Below are 27,846 nucleotides of genomic sequence, written 5' to 3'. Positions count from 1 at the left end.
ATTGAAAAACAACAGAAATAGAAATCTTCCATAATTCCTCTGGAAATTACTCTAGAAATTCTTCCAGTAATTCTTTCAACAATTCCGCTAGAGGTTTCTCCAGCAATTCCCACTGGCCCTTTCAAGGCATTCCTTCAGGATTTTATCCAAGAATTTTTCCAGGAATTTTTCCAGGAACTTTTCCAGGAATTCCTTCAGAAAATGCCCTAAGAATTTCTTCAAGAATTCCTCCAGGAATCGCTTTTGGACATTCTCCAGAAACTATGTCAGCAATTCCTCCAGGAATTTCTTCAGGAAATGCTCTATGATTTTTTCAGAGATTCTCCCAGGAAACTCTCCAGGAATATAATTTTCAGGGATTCCTAAAGACATTCCTCCAGAGATTCGTCCATGAATTGCTTTAGGGATTCTTCCAGGGGTTTCTCCACGAATTTCTCCAGGGCTATTGTCAGAGATTCGTCCAGAGCAGAGCTTCCCAAATTCGGTTTTCGCGGCGCCCCAACCTATCGCAAGCACGCTTTTTCTTCTCGTTTTAGCGAGCCTGCAAATGGCTGGTGCGCCGCGAAAACAGAGTTTGGGAACTGCGGCTTCATATGATCCTCTAGAAATTCCTCCAAGTGTTCTTCTAGGAATTCCTCCTGGAATTTCTCAAGGGATTTTTTTTAGGAATTCCTCCAGCGGTTCCTCCTAGAATTTCTCTCGAGATTTCTTCACGAATTCCTCCGGGATTTTTTTCATCCAAGAAATATCTTAATTCGTGCTGGGCCACATCCAAGAAATCTTCTAGGAATTACGCCAGGAATTTGTTTAGAAGTTTCTGCAGGCGTTCCAAATTTTCCCAGGAATTGCTTCAAAGATTTCTTCAGCAATTCCGTCTGAAATTTCTCTAAAATTTCCTTCAGGAATTCCTCAAGAGATTTCTTCTGATTTTTTTCTAGGGATTCTTTTGAGAATTCCTCCAGGAATTTCTCCAGAATTCTATCCAACGGATTTCTTTCAGACTTCCTCCAGGAATTTCGCCAGAATTTTTTCTAGGATTTCCTCATGAGATGTCTTCAGATATTTCTTTAAGTATTCCTTGCATAATTTATACAAAAAGTCCTCCAGGTAGTCCAGAAATTCTTCCAGGGATCCCTCCGGGAATTCCTCCAGGGATTCTGCAGGGCTTCCTCCAGGCATTCCTGCAGGAATTGCTCCAGGGATTCATCCAGGTGTTTCTTTAGGGATTTATCCAATCTTCTAGGGATTGCTTCGGAAATATTTCCAGGGATTGCTCCAGGAATCCCTCAAATTTTTTCATCAGAAATTCCTCTCAGGTTCTCTTCTAAAATTCATTCAGAGGTTCCTTCGAAAATTTCATTAATTCTTCAATCATCTTTTCAGGTACGTACCCAAGAACTTCTCTAGGAAGACCTGATGATTTTTTTAAATTATTTCAAGAATTTCTGGAGGAATCCCTTCAGCGAACATTGGAAGATAATTTTAAAAGGACTCATACAGGAACCAAGAAACTCTAGGGTAGTCCTCAAAAGAGTTCGTAATTTCCAATAGAGTTCAGCTTTAATTTCTTATTAATGTATTGTAGACATTCCCAAAAAAAAAAATTAGGAGCAAAATAATGCACGAGTGAATAATAATTCTCAACCTTCCAGAAATTGGTCACCGCTACTAGCACTACGTTGATGTATGTAGTAGTGTATCAGTCGAGTTTTTTCTAACGTATTGTACAAAATACAACAGCGTGACTGCTGAAGGGTTAAATAATACTTTTGGAATAAAATGTTATTATACATATTCTATTTCATCATATTACGTTTAGTTATAAAAGCTAATAGGTACACATTTCTAAGGGTGCTTGCCCCCCCTGACCGAAAAGCTGGCTACGCTTTTGTCCCTTTGTGCCTTCCAGATCTCTTGCAAATACTAGTTTTGCAGGGTTGTTGTCCAGCATTCTCATTTCATGCCCTGCTCATTGTATCCTTCCTTCTTTTGCCACCATCCACTTGGTAGGTTCGTCGTAGAGTGCATCGAGCTCGTGGTTCATCTTTCACAGCCACACGCCGTTCTTCTGCACACCGCCAAAGATGATTCTAAGCACCCGACGCTCGAACACTTCGAGGGCTTACATGCCTCCTCAAACATAGTCCAAGTCTCGAGCCCGTAGATAACTACCGGTCTTATCAGCGTAATGACAGTTCATCACCTTTTCGTAGTCCCCGCCGAGATTCGAACGAACTACATATACAGATCGCCGAAACCCTTATGCAGTTTTTTTAACACCGTCCATCGCCGCTTGGATCAGTCTAGTGAGCTTTCCGAAGAAGTCGTTCTCGTCCATGACTCTCTACGGTCGAGCCTGTCGTACGCCACCTTGTGGTCGATGAACAGGTAGTGCATTAGGACCTAGTATTCGCGGCATTATTGGAGAATTTGCCTCACGCAGACTCCCAGACGCCACTTTTTCGCCAAGAAGAGGCGGGTCTTCTGCTCCCGCATTCCTATATCATTCCGACTCCCGTGCTACAGCATGGCCGCTCTCGCTGCTTTCTTCTCTTCCAAAATCTATCTATACTCATCGTCGAACCAATCGTTCCATCGGTGTCGTTTACTTATTCTGCGTTATTGATCGTACTCCAACAGTTCTCAAAATGAGCCACATTGAGCTCGCCCTTGTCTGGCATCGCTACTTCAAGACTTCAAGCGCCACGGTTCGGACCTCTATGAATTCGGAGAAGTGTCATCCGTGTGCAGTGCTGATCTCTTTCTTTTTATAGAAAGAGGAAATTTGCTATTACATATACCCAAGAGGTGGTTCCTCGGGTTGTGTGGGGTCGACACTTAAACCTCTTCCTTACCTTCGTGGTAACCCCGTTAGGGATGACTTCGAGAAGGAAGGGGGGGGGGGGGGGTTTGACTTCGTACATGAGTACACTCTAATGAAAAGCGTTCAACTGGCTACCGCCTTAAGTTGTTTACTCTCCTCCGGAGGCTCGGGTCCTGGCTAGTACTTAGACTTCCCGTTGAACTCAAGCTCCTGGATGAAGAAGTGGAGCCAACTCAACTAGCTGTTGTTCGGCTCGCCATTTTTACAGTAATTCAAGTACGATTCGAGGAACCGTGGAGTTAACGAAACCCCACTTGTCCTCCTCCGTTCACATCCTTGTTGCTTTCCGGAGTGATATCTCTACCGCATATCTCCTGCATACTCGACCTTTGCTCCACGAAGTGTGGGCATTCAAAGAGCACATGCTCCACGGTCTCGTCGCAGTCTGCGCATTCCGGACATGCGGGGGAGCCTGCATGTCCGAATCAGTGCAGATACCACCTAAAGCACCCATGACCTGACAGAAACTGTGTCAAGTAAAAATTCACCACGACGTAGGGCTTCCTCGTCCACTTGGACACGCTCGGTATGAGTCTGTGTGTTCATCTACCCTTGCTGGAGCAATCCCATTTCTTTTGTCACTTCAGCATAGACGATGTTCTGGTGATCTGCTTCGCGCCTCTTATGCCACGTTGCACTAAGAACTCTTCATGCACTGCCACCACTTGTGGTATGGGCATTATGCCCACTAGCACACCCACCGCGTCTTTCGAGATCGTGCGGTATACGCTGACCTGTGAATACTTTCTAGTCGCTTCACGTTTCGGTTGACCACTATAGCGCATTCGACCATGCAGCGGTGCCATACGTAGCCGTGAGCAGCTTACACTTACTCCAAACTTTTGCCGAGCTATTTGGCATTATCTTTGACAATGTCATTATCGCCATGCTTGCCCTTTTGCAGGCATATTCCACGTGGCTTCCGAATGTCAGCTTATCGTCGATCATGACCTTCAATTGCTTCAGTGAGTGCTTGGAGTTGATCGTACACCCGCCTGTGGTGACCACTGCCTGTTGTTCAAACTTGCGGTTGTTTACCAACTGTCTCGACCTCATCCAGTCCCCCACTATGCCAATAGCATGTACCGCTACCCAATTCCAATTCCTCTATCCACTCGCCGTATTTTTACCACGAGGTTAATATCATCGGCGTCTTATTGGACGCAGTGGCTAAATTTCTCCAACAGGGGAGGAAAAAAATACATCATTGGCAAAAGCCGGCCAGCTTTACGCCCATGTTTACGCCCGGTGGAAAGTGTAGCCTCAACACACCGTCATACGCTGCGTGCCATAGTACCGGACCCAAGATGGACCCCTGAGGTAGCCCCGCGGTGATGCTGTAGCTCCTTGCGCCTTCCTCGGCGTCATAGATTGGCACCCTATTCTGGAATTAGCTCTCTTGTATCCGGTTTAAGCTATCCGGGACTCCTAGGTGGTTGTATGGTGCACTCGATGCACGTCCAGCGTGATGACCACGCAATGGTGGATTCCTCTTTGCTTCCTCTTGAGCGCATTCTCGGCCGTTTACTGCCCTAATAGCGTGTACCGTCGATCGACCCTCTCGGAAGCCAAACTGGTTATCGGAGAGCACATAGTCATTTGGTTTCTCGGTATATACAATCAGCCACGAAAGAATGATCCGCTTCAACAGATTTCCTGCGGTGTCCAGAAGGCAGATAAGTCTGTACGTCGAAGGGTTCGCCTGGTGGCTTTCCGTATTTGGACAGTAGAATCTATCTTTGCCTTTTCCACCTCTCCGGAACTTTGCCTCTGTCTAGGAATATCTATATAGCCATCCTGAACATATCAGGGTTAGCCTCAATGGTCGTCTTGATGGCTACTATCAGAATAGCATTCGGGGGCCCATGGTCGTGTATCGATCCAAGCTGTGAGGCAGGATGCGCGGAGTTCTGCGATTTCTGGACACCACCAGTGTACCGGATTGCGTCCATTCCTGGATAGGGATCGCCTCGGTATTGTGGCTCAGGGTTCTGACTAGATCGTCGCTTTACAGATCGTCGGTGGTACCCTCCATGAACAAATGCCGGCTTATCGAAGCGCGAGACTACCCTGCCCCGATGACTATCGATAACCTTCGGCTGGCAGTCTTTCTCCATATTCCACCCTGTATCGAATTGCAAGATGGTAACTGTGCGTGTACCCTCTCTAGAAGGTCACATCAATGATGGACTCTACACCATTCCTACTGTAGTTTTTTTGGTCGTTTACGTTCGTGGCATCCACGTTCAGCCTAGCATTGAGTAAAGCCCATCTGGGTAACAATTTGATGCTGTACAAACGTGTTTCCAACCAGTTTAAGGATAACATGCTCCCAAGAAAACATTTGTCACAGCCAGTCACGGTGGCGCAGGTTTTTGTTTCGCAGAAGTAACTGTGACTCACTTCTAGCAAGTAAGTATTTATTTGTTAGAAGTATGTCATAATAACTTCTGCGCAACAAGAACCTGCCCGGCGTGACTCTTCTGTGCCAAGTGTGTTACCTGGGCTTAATTTGAACAAAAGCTGAGCACAAGAGATACAATACCTCATTTAGCTCCTAAACATCTAATTTTGGTGATTTTTTTTAAACTTTTAGCTGATTTGAGGCCCTACATGTTCTTTTCAGTAATGAATCAAATGTATTTATTGTTATTAAAAAAAAACACTTGTGGGCCTACTGTTTACCATTTCCAGAAGAGATATTTGGGAATGTATAAATTAATCAATGGGAAAAGTGGGAATTGAACTCGGACCCCCTAATGTATAGTCACTAACCTTAGCACTTACACCACACACAATTGTATACATACCCTCGGAAACGAAAGCATTACTTATTGTGTCTGAATTATCAATAACATACGTTGAACTTCACAGATAACACAGATAATAACATTCTATTTCATAGGTTCCCAAACTTTTAGGTGCGCGACCACCTTTTGCCAGCAGACGTACTTTTCGAGCCCTACCATATAAATTCCCTCATTTGTTGTTTGTTAGAGTAAAATATTTGAATGTCCCTCGCGACCCCCTGGATGGTCAGCTATATGTATTATTGCTCAATTAAAAAATAGAAATTAGCAATAAACTTGATCAAAATCGCCTAACACTTTGTATGAGTGAAGCAATAAAAATTCAGGTTTTTGTTGAATAACTGGAAATTCTATGGATATTTTACAATAGTTTTTTGTGCAGATGATCAAAAGAAGGAACATCTTCTCTGTTGTTAAAGACTTTGATTTTGTTTTGAATATTATTTCTGTTAGATATTGGTTATTGCTAGTTTTTGTCGTTTCAGTGCGCGTTAATATTTTAGTCCCCTGGATGAAGGCCAGCGATCCCCCTAGGATCGCGACCCACAGTTTGGGGAACCATGTTCTATTCAACTTGATATTCAGCCATCAATGTATTGCTTATTAACGAAGTTGAACGAGCAATGCGTCAGACCAATATTCAGCTGCTCAGTGTTCAGCCATTGACACCATTAACCAGCCAATGTTCAGCTAATACTCTCACTGTTCAGCATTTATTGTTACTTGGGCAGTTTATTGCGTTAGTCGAGCGGCTACCCCACTCAACCGCCCAGGCGTTGAAGTCTCCATCGATGACCACGGGACTCAATCCTACTAGTGTGCTTGACAGCGAATCGACGAGAATTGGTGTATTGGCCACCTGTGGGGGTGGGGGGGGGGGGGAGGTGGGGTGTTCATGACTACTGTAGTAGTACCGTAAACCGGGGTCAAATTGATCAGCGGGCTGAGATTGATCATTCGACTACTACATTGTAATTCCATACTAGGAACTCTTAAGCGTCGTAATGATCTTAAACTTCTTACGTCATCTGGTCCGTAGATGTCTAGAGATGAGTGTAAAATTTTATTTTGTTAGAAAAAAGTTAGTTTTGCCTTAATTTTTCAGGAATTTGCAATGTATTACTCATTTAGCTGAAATCATGGCTACTTAACAATCGATTGCTATTAGTCAAAAATCGATATTTGACGATATTTAAAATTCAAGATGGCGGCCCATATCCAAGATGGCGGCCACAGAATGAGAGTTTGAGCTATTATACCATGAAATATGGGTATCGATCGATCGGGCTTGATGAGTAGAAGTCAAAAATCGATATTTTACGCCATTTTGAAATCCAAGATGGCGGACCATATCCAAGATGGCGGCCACAGAGTGGTAGTTTGAGCTATGATACTGTGCAATATGGGTATCTATCGATCGGGCTTTATGAGTAGAAGTCGAAAAACGATATTTGACTTGTTTAGAAATCCAAGATGGCGGGCCATATCCAAGATGGCGGCCACAGAATGAGAGTTTGAGCTTTGAAACCATGCAATATGGGTATCTATCGATCGGGCTTCATGAGTAGGAGTCAAAATCGATATTTGAGCCTATTTCGAAATCAAAGATGGCGGACCATATCCAAGATGGCGCCCATGGAATGGTAGTTTGAGCTATGATACCATGCAATATGGGTATCTATCGATCGGGCTTTATGAGTAGAAGTCAAAAAACGATATTTGACTTGTTTAGAAATCCAAGATGGCGGGCCATATCCAAGATGGCGACCACAGAATGAAAGTTTGAGCTCTGAAACCATGCAATATGGGTATCTATCGATCGGGCTTCATGAGTAGAACTCGAAAATGAATATCCGACGCCATTTTGAAACCCAAGATGGCGGACCATACCTAAGTTAGTGGCCACGGAATGGTGGTTTGAGCTATAATACCATGCAATATGCGTATCTAGAGGGTAGATGGTAGGGTAGCGGGTAGGATAAAAGGTGGAGCAGACGGACAGAGGGTTTGGGTGAATGATAGAGTATAGGGAGTGGAGTAGATGGTTAGGGTAGAGGATAAGGTAGACGGTAGGGAGAAGGGTAGAATGAAGAGTAGGTTTGAGGGTAGAAAAAATGTTAGGGTAGAGAGTAAGGTAGACGGTAGACGGTCTATGCCACAAAAGTTCAGCTTATTGGACGCAGTGGCTTAAATTCCCCAACAGGGGAGGAAAAAAAAGGTAGACGGTACGATTAAGCACAATATAGACTAGAGGGTACGGTAAATGATAAGGCAGTGGTTATAGTAGAGGATAGTTTAGAAGGTGGGGTAGATGGTAGGGTTCTAGGTTATGATAGAGCGTAGGATAGAGGGTTGGAATAGAGGGCAAAGAAGACAGCAAGGTAGAGGCTAGAGAATAGGGTTAAGAATTGAGATGAGATTAGATGAGCTGAGGTTATTTTTTGAGATACCTTCAGGAATTCTTTCCAGGATTTCTCCAGGCATTCCTTTCGAGAATCTTCTCAGGTTTGTTCCCGAGATTCCTTCAGATATTGCTTCCGAGATTTCTGTATGGATTGCTCCGGAGTTCAGGGATTTTTGCAGGCGTTGTTTTGGAAAATCCTGACAGGATTCTGTTAGTTATTCTTTTCTGCATTCTTTCAGGGATTTGTGCTGGAATCCCTTCAAAGATTCCTTCCATGATTCCTGCTGTTATTCCTTAAGGGATCCCTCCCGAAAAAAAAAATGAAAAAATATATGTTTCTTCCGAGATTGTTTTCAGGCAACCCTAGATCATAGAGATATTTTCTATGGTTCTTGCAGGAATGCCTGCTCAGCTTCTGGCCGGCATTCCTGTCATGATCTCTCTAAGGAATACATCAGGTATTCTTTACGGGATTTCTGCAGGAATAACTTCAAGGATAGACGGGGCCCGTGGCGTAGTTGGTCACACGTTCGCTTCATATGCGGATGGTCATGGGTTTGATTCCCAGCCCCGGCACTTGCAATTTTTCGTCAGTTGCTTTTCCCCCGAGAGCAACTGACACTGACCCTCTTCTGAGCCCCATGGCTCAAACGGACCCGGATACCTGGACATCGGCGAACTTGCTACTCATAATGGACCCCCAATCGGACTGGAAAGGAACAACGCCCATCCATCATCATCCTTGTGCTCGTCATTCTACTAGGTATAAAGTAGAAAAAGTGAAAGCAGCAGAAAGGCAACCAGTTCGATAAAGTAGAATAGAATCTAGGCGCTGTACAAAATGTAAGTGCAGCTGTCAATTGAAATTGCTCACGTAGTGCCCCATGGACAATAGAGCTGTAAATTAGGTTAAGTGATTAAGAATAAAAAAAAACTTCAAGGATTTCTGCCAGATTTGCTTGCAGAAATTTTATCCAGCATTCTTTCACGGATTTACTCTGGAATTACTTCACAGATTCATTTTAGTATACTTTCAAAGTGTTCTGTCGAAACATATTCAGATAATCGTAATGGAATTCTTTCTATAAGCCGGGATCCTCGCTCGGGATTTATACAGCAATTCCTCCCGGGATTTCTTCTGTCATTATTTCAGGGATTCCTACCAAGCTTTCAGTTGAGATTCCCTCAGAACTCTACCAGATATGACTCTCAGAATTCCTTCTGTATATCCTCCCGAGATTCATTCGAGGATTTTACATTATCTTTTCGATGGAACTTTGATAGTGCCCAGAATAACACAATAAAATTCACATATTGTTCACGAATAAACAATCATGGAGTAGTACAAACATAAGTGGAGAAGCCGTGTAGAGAATATCTGGTTGAAATTTTATATCAAAACATGGAATGTGATGAACCTGGGCGTATTAGTAGAATACCTGTAAATACGAGACACCGAAGACGACCATATAGTTGAGGTTGAAATACGTATCTGTCAAAGGAGACAAATTTAATGGAACAGTACTTAACACGATTTTTCTTTTGTAAATATAAAAAAAACTTCTGAAAAGTTTACATATGATGAGTACGTGAGGAGAGTTTGTGGGGTGCTGAAGGAAAAATTCAATTACTTTATTTGAAATAATTATCCGTGTTAAATCTAACTTCTAAAGTATTTTAACCTTTGCTTATTCCACATATAAGTGAGCTCTCTTTATTTGATTTGTTAAAAAAAAAGAGAAATGTTGAACACTGCAGTCGAACCTACATGAAATTACAAGAACCATGCATTGCATACTTTTAGGCGTTTATCGGGTTTTATTTCTGCCCCAATTTATAAGTCCTTTTTCTATTCTTTTTGAGTGGTTATTATCTCTCTCACTTGTTTAGAGCTGCATTTTATCTATACGGATCAGAATATAACGCTAGCGTAGAAGTTGTGCTGAAGTAGAACTCGAGAAAATTATCAGATATTGAGGACCTACAATGAAGAATGTTTTCGGAACTACACCATAGACTTCCATTTTTTTCATCAAATCATGCTTATTTTATTGGAATTTGACCTTTGATAACAAATTTTTTTGAAGATTTAAATTGTGAGACACCTTGGGCGTTAACGGGTTAATGTAAAAAAAACACTTCACATTAGTTTTATAATATAACCTGTTCCATGTCTTGTTTAGTTTGATTTAATTCAGTTGTCTGACATTATCGTATTTACAATATAATTATTTGATCATATCGATGATGAGTGCAGATCAATCAATCAAAGCAAAACAGCTTGAACAAACATAGAGATACTTGGTATTCGTCGACGATTGGAAGCTTAGACCAATCAGTATCGTCTCTACCAACCATCCGCAAACATGTGCTCAACGGGGCTCTGTCTGGTATTCTTCATAGCGCAAGTGGTTTTTCTGATGAACTACAGTGAACAACAAACCACGGTGGTTATGGAAAATGGGGCAATTTCCGAACAGGAAATCAACGTTGACGAAGTAATGACACAGTTCATCATGAAGTTCTATACGGTAGGTCGTTCAATTTATCCGATGGGGACAAATGTTTATCACACGTTTGCATTTCGACAGAAACGATTCGTCGAAGGGCAAAATCTGGTCGTGGCCCCTCTTCTAATCTTCCGGGTTTTCATGTCCATGTACGGGGAAATGGATGCATCTGCCAAGTTTGATCTTCATTCGCTGGTTGGCATTCCGCAGGAAGCAAGTGCTGAAAAAATGTCCGAATTTGAAGCGTTTGCGAATAAGTATGCCCTGCCCGTAGGAGTACAGAGAAATCTTGTGGAAACAAGATTATACTACGATAAATCTATTGGTAAAATCAGGTCATCGCTAGAAGCGAAAAGCCTGAAACCATTTGCAACCAATTTTGCCGATAAGCAGACCTTCTGCAACGAGGTCAATACCTGGATTAGAAATACTCCAATCAATGGTACGGATGACTTGGTGCATGATTACTACTTAAACAACGAGACGGCAGCATTTGTGGCGGGGGCTCTTTCGATTGAATGGAATATGCAGCTGAAAACATCTCCAGATGTAAAGGCATTTCTAGGAGAAGACGTGAAATTTCTGGAAGGAAGCATTTCTACGAGGCATGCAAAATTGGACGACTTGAAGGTGGAGGTGGTGGAAATGGTCACCGATAACCTCTCCGGAGTCAAGTTGTGGTTGATTATGCCCGATGAAGCATCTTCCATCAAGAAATTCAATGACCAATTAAGTATAGCTTCAATTAGACAAATTGAAAAGGGATTGACCGCACCACAAAAGCAGGATGTGGCTCTGACTGTGCCAATGGTGACCATTGAATACAATTCCCAGGAAGATGCCTACGTGACGGAAGTGTTTGAAGTGTTCAGTTCCCTTTTCTCCAAGCCTTCGGTCAAGCTGGTCGAGGGCAAAGACGATCTGTATGCCGTCAAGAATTTCCTAATGAAATGCATTCTGCGGTTCGTTGGAAGTGATGCACCCGCTGATTCTAAAGGTAATTTATTAACGAATTCGATTGTTTCACAGAGCAGCTATCGACGGGTGGCAATTTATGATTTTATTTCAGGACAATCCACTGGAAAGGCGGTAATATTTAATCGTCCTTTTGTGATGATGATTCTATCAAAGGATAGCAACGTTCCAATTCTGTTGGCCAATTATTTTTCTCCGAAGGACAAGCTACGAGCACTAGAAGCAAAGGAGCGGCAGTTGAGGATGAAGGCAAAGGAGCATTTGGATTTGTGATGATTGTATTCTGCATTCTAAACCAATATTTAATGTTTCATTAGATCCGTTGATACAACAAACTGATGGAAAATTATTGATATGTTCAACTATTCTGAATATCTTGTTTCTTTTAGTTATTCCCTTCTTCTTAATTCTATACAGGGTGTTAGGTTCATGAGTGCAAACTTTTTAAGGAGTGATAGAGGACCAGAAATGGTGAACAAATTGGTCTACGCATATTGTCAAATATCAACCCTTACGTAATATTTGAACTTTCCATTTTTTTACTATACTTGCCTTAACCTGGCAATAACTTGAAAATGGTCAAACAAAATCTTTGAACCCATGTGTTTTGCTAAAAAAAAACTTGGTCTTCTGGAGTGATGAAGCTCAAAAGTAGTGTCTTTTAGCTTGCTTTAGTCAATTATCTTTAAAAAATGTGTGATAAATTAAAATTCCTGAAAGCTCAAGAAAGGCTGAAGGGCTCACACGAGCCATCGGATATTTTTTCTTAAGTATCATGAACAGGGACACGAGGTATGCCAGCGTGGGTCATCGTTTATATGGAAAAATGAAAAATTCAATGGTATCCCATCAGATCAAAGCTTTTTTGGTCCCATTTCAGGACCCAATTAAGTGTGCAAAATTTGGGCACGATCGGTTATGTCTACGTTTTGCGCATCGCGTTTGAAGTTTGTATGGGGTTTTACATGGAAAACACTCATTTTTGCATTCTCTCATAACAAGCTCGAATTTTTCTAAAACCGTGTAACCGATAAAGTGAAAACATAGCCTAGGGTGTCCTGAAAAACTTTGTCGAAGACCGCGAAGTGATATGATGCTTATGAAAAAAGTTATAGCGTTGGCATTGCATGGCAAAATAGTATGATTTTGTTGCTATTGTTATGTTAAAACATAAACACATGCATGCGGCTCGTTGGTTATAACTATTTTTACGAGCATCGGATCGCTTCGCGGTCTTCAACAAAGTTTTTCAGAACATGCTAGGCTATCATTTTACAGTATCGGTTAAAAAGTTTCAGACAAACTTTTTCAACTTATGGCTAAAATGCAAAAAAGGATGTTTTCCCATACAAAATCCCATACAAATTTCAATTGCAATGCGCAAAGTGTAGACGCAACCGATCGTGCTCAAATTTTGCACAGACACTCAGGACCCGAAACGGAACCAAAAAAGCTTTGATATGAGAAAACGGTTCCGATGACCCACTAATGCCCAGTCAACCAATGATCGTAAGTTCTTGATTTTTTTTTTCGGGAAATCCACAAGCAGCAAGCATCCGACGGGAGGTTCAAGGTGCCCTGCCTTCAAGGGAGCCTCTTCTGACAAGCAACATTACAGGTAACGCAACTGAACCTGAACTACTATAACGCAACCCAAATACCCAGTCAAGCAGTTGGTGTCTATATCTTTCGAGGGCTTCGTAGTCACCAAGGTAAACGAGGTCTTCTTTTGCAGCTTCTATACGCCTCTGCGATGATCAATCGAACAGTTCACGTAGATGCTGGACTGTTTGACGACCGTGCTAACAAGATGTAGACCGGTGATAATCGCGTGTGACTTCAATGCTAAGCCCATGGAATGGGTATGTCGATTCACGAAGTTAATCTGCCTAAGGTTGGTTTTAAAGCACCTTTTACCGGAACGGAGCGGAGTCGATCAAGAACGTTACTTTTTAAAGTCTGGGCCAAATAAGTAGTTCGAAGTGGAGGTTAGATGATGCTGGTGGTTCGTTACAGTGTCGACTACAATAACAGCAGCCAACGGATGAAGGAAGAGGCAACTAGGCCAAGGCGAAGCGTTCGTAGGTGGAAGACATCATTCTTCAACGACGAGGTATTACCTACGCTAAGGGTCTTTGCTATCCCCGCAAGTTACACATCGGTGGGCATCTCCTCATCGCCAGCCCCAGTCCCCGGCTGTCCTACGAAAGGAGGCCAAGGACTAGGATCATGACGCGGAAAAAGTTCCTCGATGATCCCCTCCAACATCTCTAGAGATTGCTCTGTAGGAGCCATTACACCTCTCGTGTTGGCCATCACGATCCTTAGGCATCATCCCACGGATTCGCATTGGAACTCCGACAGAGACCCTCAAAGCAGGCCGTTTTGCAAGTTGCTCTTATCTCAGCGCGGCTTTTGCCTAGACCGTAGGGAGACGCGGCGCAGATCCACAATTGCTTGAGTTTACCAGTAAGCCAGTGGCCTCTCATTTCTAGGGTGGTTTCGCCTAGGCATGGTGGCATCGCACGCACGCAAGAGCTACCAGCTCGTCATCGTCTAAACCAAAAATAAAACGAAACGGCTTCTCCATTCTACGGCCCAGGCATTAGAGTAACTCGCTATTATCATCGACCTTCGCCCTGTTAGTACGGTCGTCATACAGTCCAGCATCTGCGTGAACAGTTCGATCGGCCACCGCGGAGGTGCATAACAGCTACAGACAGCTACAGAAGAAGACCCCGTTTACTTTGGCGACCACGAAGCCCTCATAGGTACTAGACAGCAACTCCTGGATGAGGTATTTACCCGTCGTCCATACCGCCGCCATTTTTCTGGACCCATTCGCGACCCAATTGCCGTTGCCGGCGAGTACTCGGTATGGGTCCGCTATGATGGCGATATTCGCCCCCACTCAGAAACCGCCTGATAAAGCACTCGCTGAGCTGTTTCATAGTGTTTCAGGTTCAGCTGCGTTACCTGCACTGTCCCAAGTAACACAGAAAACATCTTGAGGAATAATAATCAAAAAAGTTGTCATATAATTGTGTTATGAACGAATCGGAAAACATCCAGTGTTATAACCAAGCATTTTTCAAGTTGATCGATAACAAACAGCCAAAAAAATATCTGCGATTTCATCATACCCGCAATACTACTATCGCACAATTATACAACATAATTAGAGCTGTAAACACATCCAGTCAATCTAAATTCGTATACATTCAATGTTTACATTTCACTACGTAGCACCATTCCGATTCTCAAAACTTTATTTTACTTTCTAATGTTTACGGGTCTGCATAACTTAAAAAAACGACGTATAGTTTTGATTCAACACATGATGGGAAATCATCAAGATACCAATAAAACTAGATTTTTCAGATTACCAAATCGATAAAATGAGTCAGAATGTTCATCACTTCACTTCAATGGAAAACTAGATGCTTGATTCTCGAAGTTAAATTGAACTCCGGAAGCTTACCTTACCTGGCGTCATGCAACAAAAAAAAATTCAACCGGAAGACATTAATTTGCACTTTTAATATACAATATATTGACTAAATTTGGTTTAGTCAAATTTCACTTCAATCGGCAAAAGTGAGACGAATATCAAAAACAAGTATTGGATAGATTTTTTTGTCGCAAAACATAAGTTGTTATTTAGTTGTATTGACGTTCGAATGATTGCCACAAAATGGCATTATAACCTATTTGATAATATGTTTTCTAGGCGTATTATAAAAGTTATCTTTTTTTTTTTTCTTTCATAGTGGTTCGCAGAGTAGTATAGAGTACAGTACCGACTCAAATTATGATTAAATGAATAATTATGTGAGTATTTTTAAGAACATTTACTTTGCCGTGATATTCTAATGCCATTCTGAAAAATTAATGTTTTTATTTTGTCATGCAATCGAATTTCTCTTGAGCCGTAATCAACATTATCTGTATTACTCGGTTGCAATTATGAATGATTTTCAAGTTGTTCGTAAAACTTTTTAACGGCACAGTAAGCTTCTTGAAAAGTCGTCTGCCATGTTGTTTCTTTGCGTAGACATAAAAATGCCCCAAAAATTTCAGAATTTGACAAATTTTAATTTCATTTTCAACTCAACTCTAAAGCGCGTTTGTTATTGAAATGTAAAATCAAATGTTTCACCATGAATTTTAAACCGCAGGTGAAATATGTAGATCATTACTATGCATGACTGTTTTCATAATTTGTCATTCAAAGTAGATTATGGAATTCTGCATTCGGTTGTTCGTACATATTTTGATTAAAGAAACTCTTCGCATCATTTTTTTTTTTAATTAAATACGTTTCTGCTGTCATTTTCAGTTGGGCATACTCCTCTTTTATGTTTGTTATATTTATGTTTTTTTCCAAGTCATTTCTCCTTCAAATAGCTTGGTTTAAAATTTTGCTTTGAATATGTTATATAACTGGTTTCTGCAAGTTATATATTTATAAAAATTGCTTATTTTCAACCACATGGATGTTCTTGTATGAAACGCGTATTTTTAACAGTTTTTCAATTGATAAATACCTGCATTAGTCTTTAATATTTGAACGAACTGAAAATGTCTGTTCCATAAGAGTATTACAATACATGTTATACAACTTGAAAGATGTTTTATAAGCCGCCATTTTTGCGCTGTTTTGATTATACAAGTGTCTCAAATGAAGTTTAAAATACAGGAAAAATACAGAAGGTTATGTATTAAAAGTGGATTATAAACTGTTTTATAACTAGTTGTGTTACTTGGGGTGATTTGTTCACTGCGGCTTGCTTGAAAGCAGGACACCTTGGACCCATCGTTGGATGCCTGTTATTCACTGATTTCTCTGTTCAAATTAGACAAACGGGTGGACTCGTGCAGCTTTGTGCCTTCCCAGGCAACCAATTTGCACGTATAATGAAGTTCATGTTCATGTTATACGTACTTTTATTGGATAAAGTTACAGCGCATAAGATGCAGCAAAAGTGCCTTATGCGTACAAAAGTGGAGGTGCTATACGTGCATTGACGAAAATTGATTGATTTGTCTTTATTAAAGAGACTTTCAGCCCTTGGCTCTTCGTCTCTACTCATTGACGGAAAAAATAATAACGCTGTATGACTTCAGGCGATATCCTATGCGATGCAAGGTGTGCACTATTGCGACGTAATATAGCATCTTATGCGACTTAATAATATTCGCAAAAAAAAAAAAACAATTCATGTCACCTCAGTATCGAACCAAGAACCTTTGGATTTTCGAGCCACACTTCACACTTAACACCAAACACTACTTATGAAACACACTGATTAATTGTCATGACCTTCTAACTCACCTCAGTATTTGTTGGAATGCACTTGGTTTCCCTGCGCTATACGTGTTCGGCAGGCTATCTGGAGCTCACTAGTTATCACTACCCCTCTCTTGCTAGCACCACCCATTGTTAATTATCAGGTCAACAAAACAACAATGATGACTTTGTAACTTGTTTTGTAACCATATTGATGACTGTTAACTTTCGTGTAGCTTTTGAGCACTCCAAAGGCACCTCTTTCATTGTTATCACACATCACTTCGCAATATACCAACTTTAACGATTCAAGCTTATGCGAGTCTGCACGCACATTTTAACGAGTTTATTTTTACTCTTGTGCGATTTAGTTTGTACACCAATGCGAGCTTTACTGACACAATTAGAAAAGTACCAAGCGAAGTCGTATAATCATCGCAGTGCGCAATTATGCGAATTGAATTGACACTTTGCAAGTCCGATCGAACTCTTTCGCGAATAAGTAAAGTTCGTCGCAATAAAACATCAGAATATCGTCTACTACGATGTAGTTATACGTTATAAAAGTTAATTTGCACTCTTATATGATTTTACCAGATACATCGCAATAAGTTCAAACAATAACATCATATGCGATAAAAATTGTCCCTCAGCCGTATATATATGCGATGGTGAGTTATATTAGTATTTTATACGATGTACAGCGTACATCGTTATGCGATTTCTGGTTGTCTGGGTTATGCCCTTCAGCGGCGCATCCCCTGCACAGTTTGCTCCTGTCATGGCCTTAGCAGTGTCATGACTTGTATCCTGGTTCTAGACACCTGAAACAAACCTTCGCACAGCTGCCGCAGTGTCGTGACGAGCTTTTCCACTTCGGTGACCTCGTCTAGGTTTTCCACCTTCAGAGTCGCCTCTAGTGTGAGAGCCTTCACCTCTACCCTTTCGTCAAGGACCTCTTCCGCCAAACTTTTGTAGGCGGTGCCCTTGCGTTCCTTATCGCGCTTCAGCTCCTGGATCATCTCACCCGTACGAGGGCGTCTGATATTGCGCACGTCGGCTCCCAGATCCACGAGCTTGGCGTTGCTTCGCATCGCCTTCAAGACGTCCGAGTAATTAGACTGTTCGGTCTCGACGCCTTTCTTGCGCTTGGCAACTGATCTTTTACGCTTTTTTGGATTGGTGCCCCTGACTTCCTCGACCTGCGGCATTTTCTTCTTCCTCTTCCGCTCGACCTTCGACCCAGGGGGGGGGGTCCTCTCTTTGGTTAGCCTTACTCTGTGGTTGCTGAGGGCCTAACAACAGTTGCAACCCCCTGTTCCCTTCCATCCGGAACGGGCCAGCCTTTTCAGGTCCACCCTTCCAAGCTTTTCGAACGCCTCGCGAATGGCTGGGGTTTGACTTGCTGGCATTACTGCCTACCTTCGGGGTCAGTATCCTCCTGGCCTTGCGGGCACCCCCAAACAGCTTCTCACCTGACGGCCGCCTCACCCGCTTCTGCGAGTGCTTATCACGGGCAGGTCGCATCCGCCACACTTTTGGACTACCTGCGAAAGCGAAGGCCTCCGTCTGGGTAGGCTTCGTAGCCTTTACTTTCACCGGTTCGTGAACACAAAGTCGATGATCTTGCCAAGCTGCTGCTCACCTAGTTTGCGGGCAGTCCTTCTCTGTTTTGGCTGATGGCCCTCAACAACCACGCTCCGTCCAGTATCTCCACCGACTGGCTTGCCGGGAGTGGATCGAAGCTCCCATGCTGGAGCTGCGGGCGGATTCCCGCTCATACCTCCTCGCCAACCCAAAGGGGTAAGTCTCGCCACTATCACTTCCTTCTACTTGATTTTGATTTTTATTATAGTTTATCATGTTTAATCCCACGAGTTGCATGGGAAAAGAGGTCCACCACGCCAGAGCCCTGCATTAGGGAGCGTCCATAAATGACGTAGCATTTTTCGACCGAATTTTTACTCCCCCTCCCCCCTCGTAGCATATTTTCCCATACCTAATACATGATTCATCACACAGTCCCGGACTACCCCTCCCTCTAAAATGCTACGTCATTTAAGGATGATCCCTTAACGCGGCAAGGGACGAAATACTGTGGGGGTGCCCAGTTACCTTACAGTCTCCGTACAGTTTTCACCCCTCGTTCACCCATTCCTCGGCACGGGTCGCTTGATACCTTGAATTGGGGCTTGTGGTCCAATTCTCAGCCGGCGACTACTCGGTCTTAGCGGTGACTAGTTGGTAGCGCTATCTTCACGTGCATCCGTTGCCATCGCGCCTAAGGCTTCTTCTTCTTCTTCTTTATGGCTCTACGTCCCCACTGGGACTTGGCCTGCTTCGCTTCAACTTAGTGTTCTTTGAGCATTTCCACAGTTATTAATTGAAGGGCTTCCTTTGCCTGCCATTGCATGAATTTGTATTATTGTGAGGCAAGTACAATGATACACTATGCCCACCCAAGTAACAATTTCAATTCCTTTCAGATTTGATTATTTTTATGGAAGCTTTATCACAGCATGACCAATTCATGGAACATTTATAGTTGTTTTTATCAAGAGAAAACAATTTTCGTTCGTTTGCGGTTTTTAAGTTGTCTTCAAGTTAATTTTGAAATTCGCGTATAAAACAACTGAATTTACAAGAGCATTAAATCTTATAATAAGTTTTAAGGCGTATTTGAAGTTATTTTCAACACATAACATCAACATATTTTATTAAAAGTTTATGCTTCGTTTATTAAAGTGCATTTTATCTGGCTAATCCTCCTTTAAAAACTTCTTGAAGCCTTCTATTCTTGAGCTAGAGCCATTACTCTGGAACAAGAACTATGCGAAATAATGATAAGACAACGAACTATTTTTCAATCCAAATAATGAATGTAACAAATTGGTTGAAAAACCGCGTTCTCATGCAAATATAAACACATAAACATGTTTGCTCACTGATAAATTAGCCATTCTTGTGCTAAAAAGTAATAATGTCAACGAAATAATGATTTTACGGCCAATCAAAAATGCGAGTAGCTGGCTGCTGTCGTCCTGCCTTCAACCAGTTTCTCACACAGGCCATAGCTGTGCGAATCGAAAATCAAATGGGTACTTACTGTGACTCTGCTCAAGCTCATGCCAAATAGTGTAATTGTAGTAAGTTGCACTTCATTATGATTAGCAAAAATACAGGGAAACAAAATAGAATTGGCACATATTGAAACGAAACACCGCGAAATGTACAGAGACAACTTTCTAGCATCGAAAACGTAAACAAACAATTGTCAAAGGCTGTTACTCTTGTATAAAACGAATAAGTTTCATTTAAGACGAACAAATCTGCCTTAAGATCATAACTAGTAAAAACAATCTTCAATAAAGGCTGTAGCGTTCATGCAAGGTGACTTGGTTCCATCATTGTTTTGAGGGGCTTTGGATTAAAAGTAATAACAATTGATGGCGGCTGCATGAGTTTTGTTCGCTTCGAACGACAGCCATGCTTAAAAAGAATTGAAAAAGTGGCGTAGCCTTTTGTTTTTGAAGGAAATTTATGTCTTCGTATATTAATGATTGATATTATTTTTGAGGCGCTTTGTAATTTTCGTATGTTTTGGGTGGCATATCAACGAAAAAGTGGGTATGGCACGGACAATTTTGATTCCCTGTCATCAATGATCTGTCAGGCAATTTAAATGTTTAGCCATTTCAATTTGATGAAAATTAATTCGCAGTTCAATTAATATTTCATCCATGAAACAAAACTTGTTTACATCTGCATAATGCTTAGGTAAAAGATTTCATTTATTATGCACTGTTGACACTTTTGAGAAAGACAGCCAAAAGATCAACATGCCTCAAGATATTCTTGTTAAAGTTTCATGAAGTTCTTATAATCAATCATCACCGCATGTACATAAATACAACTAGTTTTAAAGCAGTCTTCAAAAGCAGCTTTGAAGATCTCCTGAAGAGTGGGCCAGATTAGTCTTATGAATGTTTTATACCTATTTTATCACAGATTTGCAGAACAAAGAGCTTTATTGATAAGTTTTATTCTTCTATCTTAGAAATTACTTCAGGATTGCCACAAAAGTATAATTGTTACTTGGGTAGGGAGTCGAGAAAAATTTCCCGACCGGAACAAGAATCGAACCCACCGTCTCCGGATTGGCGATCCATAGCCTTAACCACTAGGGTAATTGGAGACCCAGGCCTAGGCAAGCCCACTCTAGGAATGAGCGTCCATCGGCGTACTAGGGGCTGTCCATAAACCACGTGGTCATTTTTTTTGGGACTTCTCAACCCCCCCGCGTGGTCATTCGTCCATACAAAAATTTTTATCCGTCCATACAAAACGGTCATTGGCCGAACCCCCCCCCCCCCCCCTCATGACCACGTGGTTTATGGACAGCCCCCTAGTGGAATCAGGTTATTGCAAACCTGTACCGCGCCTGTCTACGGGGTTGGCGACGGATGTAGCGAGCACGCACTAAGGGGCTGTTCATAAACCACGTAGACCAAATTTTGGTCATTTCACCCCCTCCCTCTCTTCTCGTAAACTTTCGTCCATACAAAAGCGTAGAGCGTAGACTTTGGCCTGAACCAACCCCCCTCCCCCAAAATAAATGGTCCCTAGTGAAGAGCAAAATGAACGACTAGTGGAGTTCGAGGCTGCCAAAGTGGCGATTAAAACCTGCATAAGGGAAATCAAAACGGCTGCTTATAGACTCTCTGTCAGAGTACCAATACGAATCCGTGAAGTCTCTCTCTCTCTTCTTGGCGTAACGTCCTCACTGGGACAAAGCCTGCTTCTCAGCTTAGTGTTCTATGAGCACTTCCACAGTTATTAACTGAGAGCTTCCTCTGCCAATAACCATTTTGCATGTGTATATCGTGTGGCAGGCACGAAGATACTCTATGCCCAAGGAAGTCAAGGAAATTTCCCTTACGAAAAGATCCTGGACCGAACGGGAATCGAACCCGTCACCCTCAGCATGGTCATGCTGAATACCCGTGCGTTTACCGCCTCGGCTATATGGGCCCTGAATCCGTGAAGTGTTGCATACAGAGTTGTGGTGGCCATGGCAAGAGATATAATGGCTCCTACCGAGCAGTCTCTAGAGATACTGGAGAAGATCATCGGGGGCATCTGCGTCATGATCCGAGTCCTTGGCTTCCTTCCGTGAGAATTGGAGATTAGGTTGCTATGAAGAGATGGTCACCCATGTGAATCTTGTGGGGATTGCAAAATACTTTAGCGTAGGTAAGGCCCCAGGTCTGGACAGGGTTCAATTTCTGATTAAGTATTACATGTACAGAGATGGTAAACTAAGAAGATGAAAAAATGCAGAAATTGTAGCCAACATAATAGCCTCAAATGTACGAAACATATAGGATAACTTCAATTTCTTAAATCTGTTCACCGAAGTAATTCACACATAATCCGGCCAGATCGTGCATGAACTCAATTTCCTGCCCAAAGAGGGCATATACATTGAGTATAATTTACTAGATTTTTAAACAGTGCAACTGTAATTGAACAATAAATATTTGGCTTAAATTGTGTCACATTTGACCCCACTTGTCTATTCAATTTTGTACTGATTTTATCAAGCTTTACACATCAAACAAACCACATTTGACACTGTGGGATAGAACATTATTCTTGTCTGATTCTGGAGAATCTCGTTTCCTATCCAATCAAGAGCCCCTCCCCGTTTCCACGAAATCACATTGATAGTTCACCGATTCAAATTTCAAAGAAAACAAGCTCACAATCACGACGACATCCCACAAAACTAGCAAAGTGGCAACAAATTGAGCAGTGCTTCTGCTGAGAATTCACGACCGGCTGTCTTCTTCGCCGCCGCCATGCCACAAGGCATCATCCGACCCGACCAAAACGAAGAAGGGCTATTTGCTTTCAATTTGAATTGGATGCGATGCTTTACTGGAAGACGGATTATCCGCAAAATGTTTTAGGGAATGGCAGGCATCGCTTTCGTCGGAATGACAAATCCACCGAAAGTTCTTGTCATTCTTGATGGCTTTTGTAAGTATACCAACCACACCATCGCCGATGAGATGCCATTTGGTAACAAATTTGAAACGTGTTCCCTAAAGCATATTAGGTACCTACTGTCGAACTCTCGAAATTGCGGTTGGATCTTGGATTGAGATACGTAAGTATCTGATTGGAATGATAAATCTACTCGGCAAACGGCGGATAATTGTGACTTCGCTTATGTGTAAAATTTTCTGAACCGTTGTAACTGATCATTTATTTGTTCGCATGCAAACGATTTCCATGCGTGACGTTGGCTCAAACGTTGGAATATTGAAACTTTGCTTCATTTACATGATGCCTTGCCTCAAGCCGTTCGGATGGATATAAACCTTCATAAGCCATCTGTAATCAAGCCTAAGAAGCCGACAGCGTGATGAGCTGGCTCATTTGCCAAGTTTTCGATTTCTTTTGCAAACCAGTTCACACGGTCGAATATGTAGCAATCCACCTCAGAACATCTCAGCTCAAAAAAAAACCGTAAATTTAAATCAAGAATAAATACGCTTCCTTTCTATCATCAATGCAGAGTTTTTGTGTGATGAGAAAATGAGAACAAGCTTTAACCTATGTGTACATACCGAGCAATGCTTCTGTTTTGTGTTTTCCACTCTCATATAAATTGTCCAAACTGTATCCTTGAACTTTCCCCTAAGATATTCTTGTTTCCATTTGCATCTGCTATGTACATACGAAATAGGCAGCATATTGAACAGTGGGCAAAAACGGATTTCACTCCAGTTTATATATTATTGACCCTCAAGTAAATCTAGGACAACACCAAAAAGCAAGCTTGCATGCATAAGCACGGAAACTTGGCAAGTGGAGAGGCTCCTAAAGAGGAAGGAGCAGATTTTAGTAGTAAACCAGAAGTTGTGCGCGATGCAAATGACGGCCATGGATGAGTAGTTAGCGGAACTTTCGGATCAGAAGTCGAAGCGTCCTTTCAGCAAAATCAACCCGAACGTATTGAGGATGAGCAAGGAAAACGTAAAGAAGCTAATGCGATACAAAGCGGAAGATGGAAATTCCGACGATCCCGATCTATCAAGCCAGAGTTGGATACAGTCGGAACCCGCTCGTTGAGCCACAACCTCCACCCAACCAACGAATTCGATTCGCTAGTTGGGTGAAGTGATAGCAACACAAGGGGCGTGCGCATTGTTTTTTTTTTAAATCATGTTTAGGTTGGAAGCAAAAAGGAAAAAAATTCAATTTGTTTTACTTTTAGAGCAAAACTGATACGTTTTGCAAGATACATATATGGCCAATGCGAGAAATAATTATTTTCACCCATTTTCAGTCGGTGAAGTGAAAATATAGATGTTTATGAAACCACCCGGACCAGAAGCAAGCACAAAACACTTTCAATGATCGACAAAATAAAGATTGCCGATGTTTTGCATTTGTTTCGAAGTAATTGTAGGTACATATTCTTTTTCTTTAAGAAATATGAAATAGAAATTCTTCTCGATTATCAGTAAAGTTTAAGCAACCTAAAACTCATTAGCTCGCCCCTCGGAATTACAAATTGGTTGTCATTTTCAGTTTGACATCGAATTATGACATCCAGGTACTTTTTAGTTGGCTGACAGCTCAACTAACGGGGCCCCATCTAAAAAGCCACCCAACTATTAAGCCCCCAACCAGCGAGTCATGACTGTATATGCAAGAAAGCGAGGGCAGGTAAAGTACTCCGAGGAAGATGTGGAAGAACGTGGAAAGTTTCAGCCTAAACGGTTTGAGGTTCCCAAAATTCTTCGTCAAGCCTTCGTCACATAGGCCATTGTTCTACGTGGACCAAATGGCGCCCAACGATGAATGGGGCTATAATAACCACGACAAGTTGATGAGATTTCAGCAAGCGTTGGAAGGTGGCACTTTCGAGCTGATGTCGCAGTTATTCTTTCCAGAACCCATCACGCAACCCATCCAGAAGCTGCGCCGCCATTACGGCCGTCCAGAACAACTGCTTCAAAGTCTACAGATCGACGTGAATCGATTGGCGTCTCCGAAGTCAGATAACTTTAGTAGTTTGGAGCAACTGTGCGGATCTTCGGAAATACCTTGTTAACCCGCTGCTGATAAAGCTGTTTGTTTCCAAGCCGTTAGATCGGGTAAAGCGTGAGTTCATTACCGACGGATTCAAGTTGAGACAACGTTGCGGACACTACTGGCGGATTTCTTGATGGATAATTGCGGATGAGAAGCCAACGTCGATGTGGAGTTCAACCCACTGCGAAGCCAGTTTTTCGATTTTTATACCAAGTGAAGAAAGAAAGCGGAAACCGTTCAAGATGTGTCAATCCACGGACCAATGTCTGCGGTACTGCGCGGAAGTTACTGCGACATGCGCTGGAAGCTGATGACCTGCGAGAAGTTTTACATGTGTACCTCAACGAGCGAGGCGGTGACCGCTGGCCGGTTCCATAGCCTATTTATGCATCCGGTTATAAAAATGCTCGGGTAGAGTCCGGACAAACGACACGGCCAACCTTGTTCCGGATCGACACCGACGATCTTGTTCCGGATCGTTCCGGTACAGCTGCATTGCGAAGAAAAACAGTTTTGGCGCTGGTGTTCCTGGTCAATTCGGCTCTTCGGCAACAAAAGTTGAATTCGAAGGAGCTAGCAGCACAGTGCGAGCTTCCCCAAAACTGTCTTTCGAGTCGCCCATTGTTCAGTTGCTCAATGGGGTCAACAATATACACTCATTTGCGCCGATAGAGGGAAAGGGGATACTCCTATGCAACCGATCGCAGTTCGAACTAAATTGGGTATATGCGCACTGAGGAGCGACAGACATCCTTGAAGGCGGCCGGTAGCTATTTTGCCTGCCACCAGCAGATCTCTAACGAGGATCTGCCAGAGTTGTTCAAAGACCACTAAGCTTTGGAAGTATCAGTGATAGCAATTCCGCAGGTAACAGCCGAGAAGTGTTACTGAACGGCAACATTATTTGCAATTTTGGTGGGATCATTTCAAATTATCGGAACAATGACGGCTACGGTGAGTGATCTATTGACAATGAGATTGCGTTTCGAACATGCGGGGAATAGGCTTAGACGGAAACAGTGAGAGTGGATGGACTGTAGGGAGAAATAAAGAAAAGTGCTGAAAAAAGAGGGATAAAAAAGGGCGTTCGAAAGGAATCAGAAGGTGAACTTCAAGTTACCGTATTCTGATCTTCTCTCGATCGTCGGCCGATTTTTGTCGAGAAGTGCGAAGTGATATACCCGATTGGGGATCTTCCCTGGCAGACTGGCAGGGGAAGGGCTAGGTGTCTTCAACCGGCGACTAAACGATCCGTACATCTGGGGTCAGGAGACCGCAAGTGGCACGGTGGCTACTGCTTCAGTGGACCAATTTCAGGCACTCTTTAGTCACCGCCCAAGAACACCAAGCCAACACCAGACACCACCGTATATCGCCCACTCAAATTCTCTGAAGAGTAACCAATTACGACCCCTATGCTAAAACCGCTCCAATATCTCTTCGGATAATAGGCGGACCAGTTGTGAACGCTCGGCCGCCTTCTTGATCGCAACGACTGTCCTGTGCGATTAGATTATCTACGACCTTCGTCCACGAGACTCCGGCTTGCATAGTCACGACCATCTTCGGCTTACACGCCATCCATCAGATACGTGGGCATTCCACACTGTTCTACAAACGCCCTCGAAGAGCTACGGTCGGCAATTGTTACCGGCACTACAGCAGCCCCTTGGTCCGGCCGATTTGGAAGAAGCTCTTGCCGCAGCAACCGTCAAATCGTGGCGAGAGTTCCCATTGCGACAATCCGGTCGCTCACCGCCGCAACTCCATGTTCGAACAGCCCGATCTAACCGTATAGTATAGTAAACCGTTGATCAAGGTATATGTTTATGCTACATATTTCAGTTGATGTAGGACCTTCCCGGGACCCGAGAGTCAAAAGAGGCCATGCGAGACCAACCTGGAAGATGCCGTTGGCTAGACCAGCAGCTTGAGGTCTAGGGACGTCCTCTTCTGGGCCGGCGCGGTCGACTATACCTACATACTTTCAGTCCTGAGCACCCATGGTGGTGCAGAAGGCTGAATTGAAAGATCTCCATCCTGGGCTATTGTCCGCCATTGCTTCGACCTGTGGCCAGGTCAAATTTCTATCGACTTGCTTTATTTAGTTGTTGCGGCTGCGCTGCCATGAGCCTGTTCCAATGTAACGCTTGCTTACATATTTAGTTCCCGCCCCTGCGTAGAGTGTGGCCGACCCACCTGCACTTTCGCTCTAGGGCGAATTAATGAACATTATTAAACGTGTCAGTGATCGCTGCAAAACTAGGTTACTGTCGAAAACCGACGATCCCCAATTCCAGTGTAGTTGTTGGACTGCGTTTCGTAAGCAGATGGAGCAGTGGCTCTAGAAAACCTACAAACTGAAGAACTCCCTCCGACCAAGCACTGTATCGGCCGAACAAAGTCGTCTAAAACCTAAAGAATCCAGAAAAGGTTAATTTCGAGTAGGCTGACGAATCGCCGCACAAGGAGTCTATCTGAATCCTACTGCTGGTAGTTCCGGACATACTCGTTCCACTTGTCAAAGTGCTACGCAACTGTCGCGAAAGGCGGATCGCCTCGGTTTAAATTTGAAGATGTTCCAACAGCTGCATATTTAATCCGAGGACAAGAAGTAGTAACGATTCCTTTTCCCGAACAGAACCAGAAGAACCATAACGAATGTAGCTCATGGATGTGGGTTGTGGGAGCATTCAGGTCGACGAGCTATATCAAAATCCGGAACTTCCAAGGGTTCGCCGCTCAATGTCCCGAGGGGCCGGTGACCAAAATGCGTCGGCACAATTACTTCGACAGTTTCGACATAGTTTCGACGCAGAAGCAGAGGCAATAAAGGTAACGTTCGGCCTGTCTAAAATGTTACG

At 42.8% G+C, this 27,846-nt stretch overlaps 2 protein-coding genes across 2 annotated transcripts in view; one reads left to right on the top strand and one right to left on the bottom strand.

Moving 5' to 3' along the window:
* The window catches only part of LOC109621537 (proteoglycan Cow), a 626,835-nt gene that overhangs the window by 359,897 nt on the left and 239,092 nt on the right, over positions 1 to 27,846 (bottom strand). The window lies entirely within an intron of this gene.
* LOC115267142 (uncharacterized) lies at positions 10,423 to 11,955 on the top strand. The gene is made up of 3 exons (XM_029873981.2): positions 10,423 to 10,629; positions 10,690 to 11,605; positions 11,678 to 11,955. Exons 1-3 carry the CDS (start codon positions 10,465 to 10,467, stop codon positions 11,854 to 11,856), a joined length of 1,260 nt encoding a protein of 419 aa, XP_029729841.2. The 5' UTR covers positions 10,423 to 10,464; the 3' UTR covers positions 11,857 to 11,955.

This window comes from Aedes albopictus, chromosome 1 (assembly GCF_035046485.1).
Source record: "Aedes albopictus strain Foshan chromosome 1, AalbF5, whole genome shotgun sequence".
Classification (NCBI taxonomy): domain Eukaryota; kingdom Metazoa; phylum Arthropoda; class Insecta; order Diptera; family Culicidae; genus Aedes; species Aedes albopictus.
This window is presented reverse-complemented; position numbering and strand designations above follow the sequence as displayed.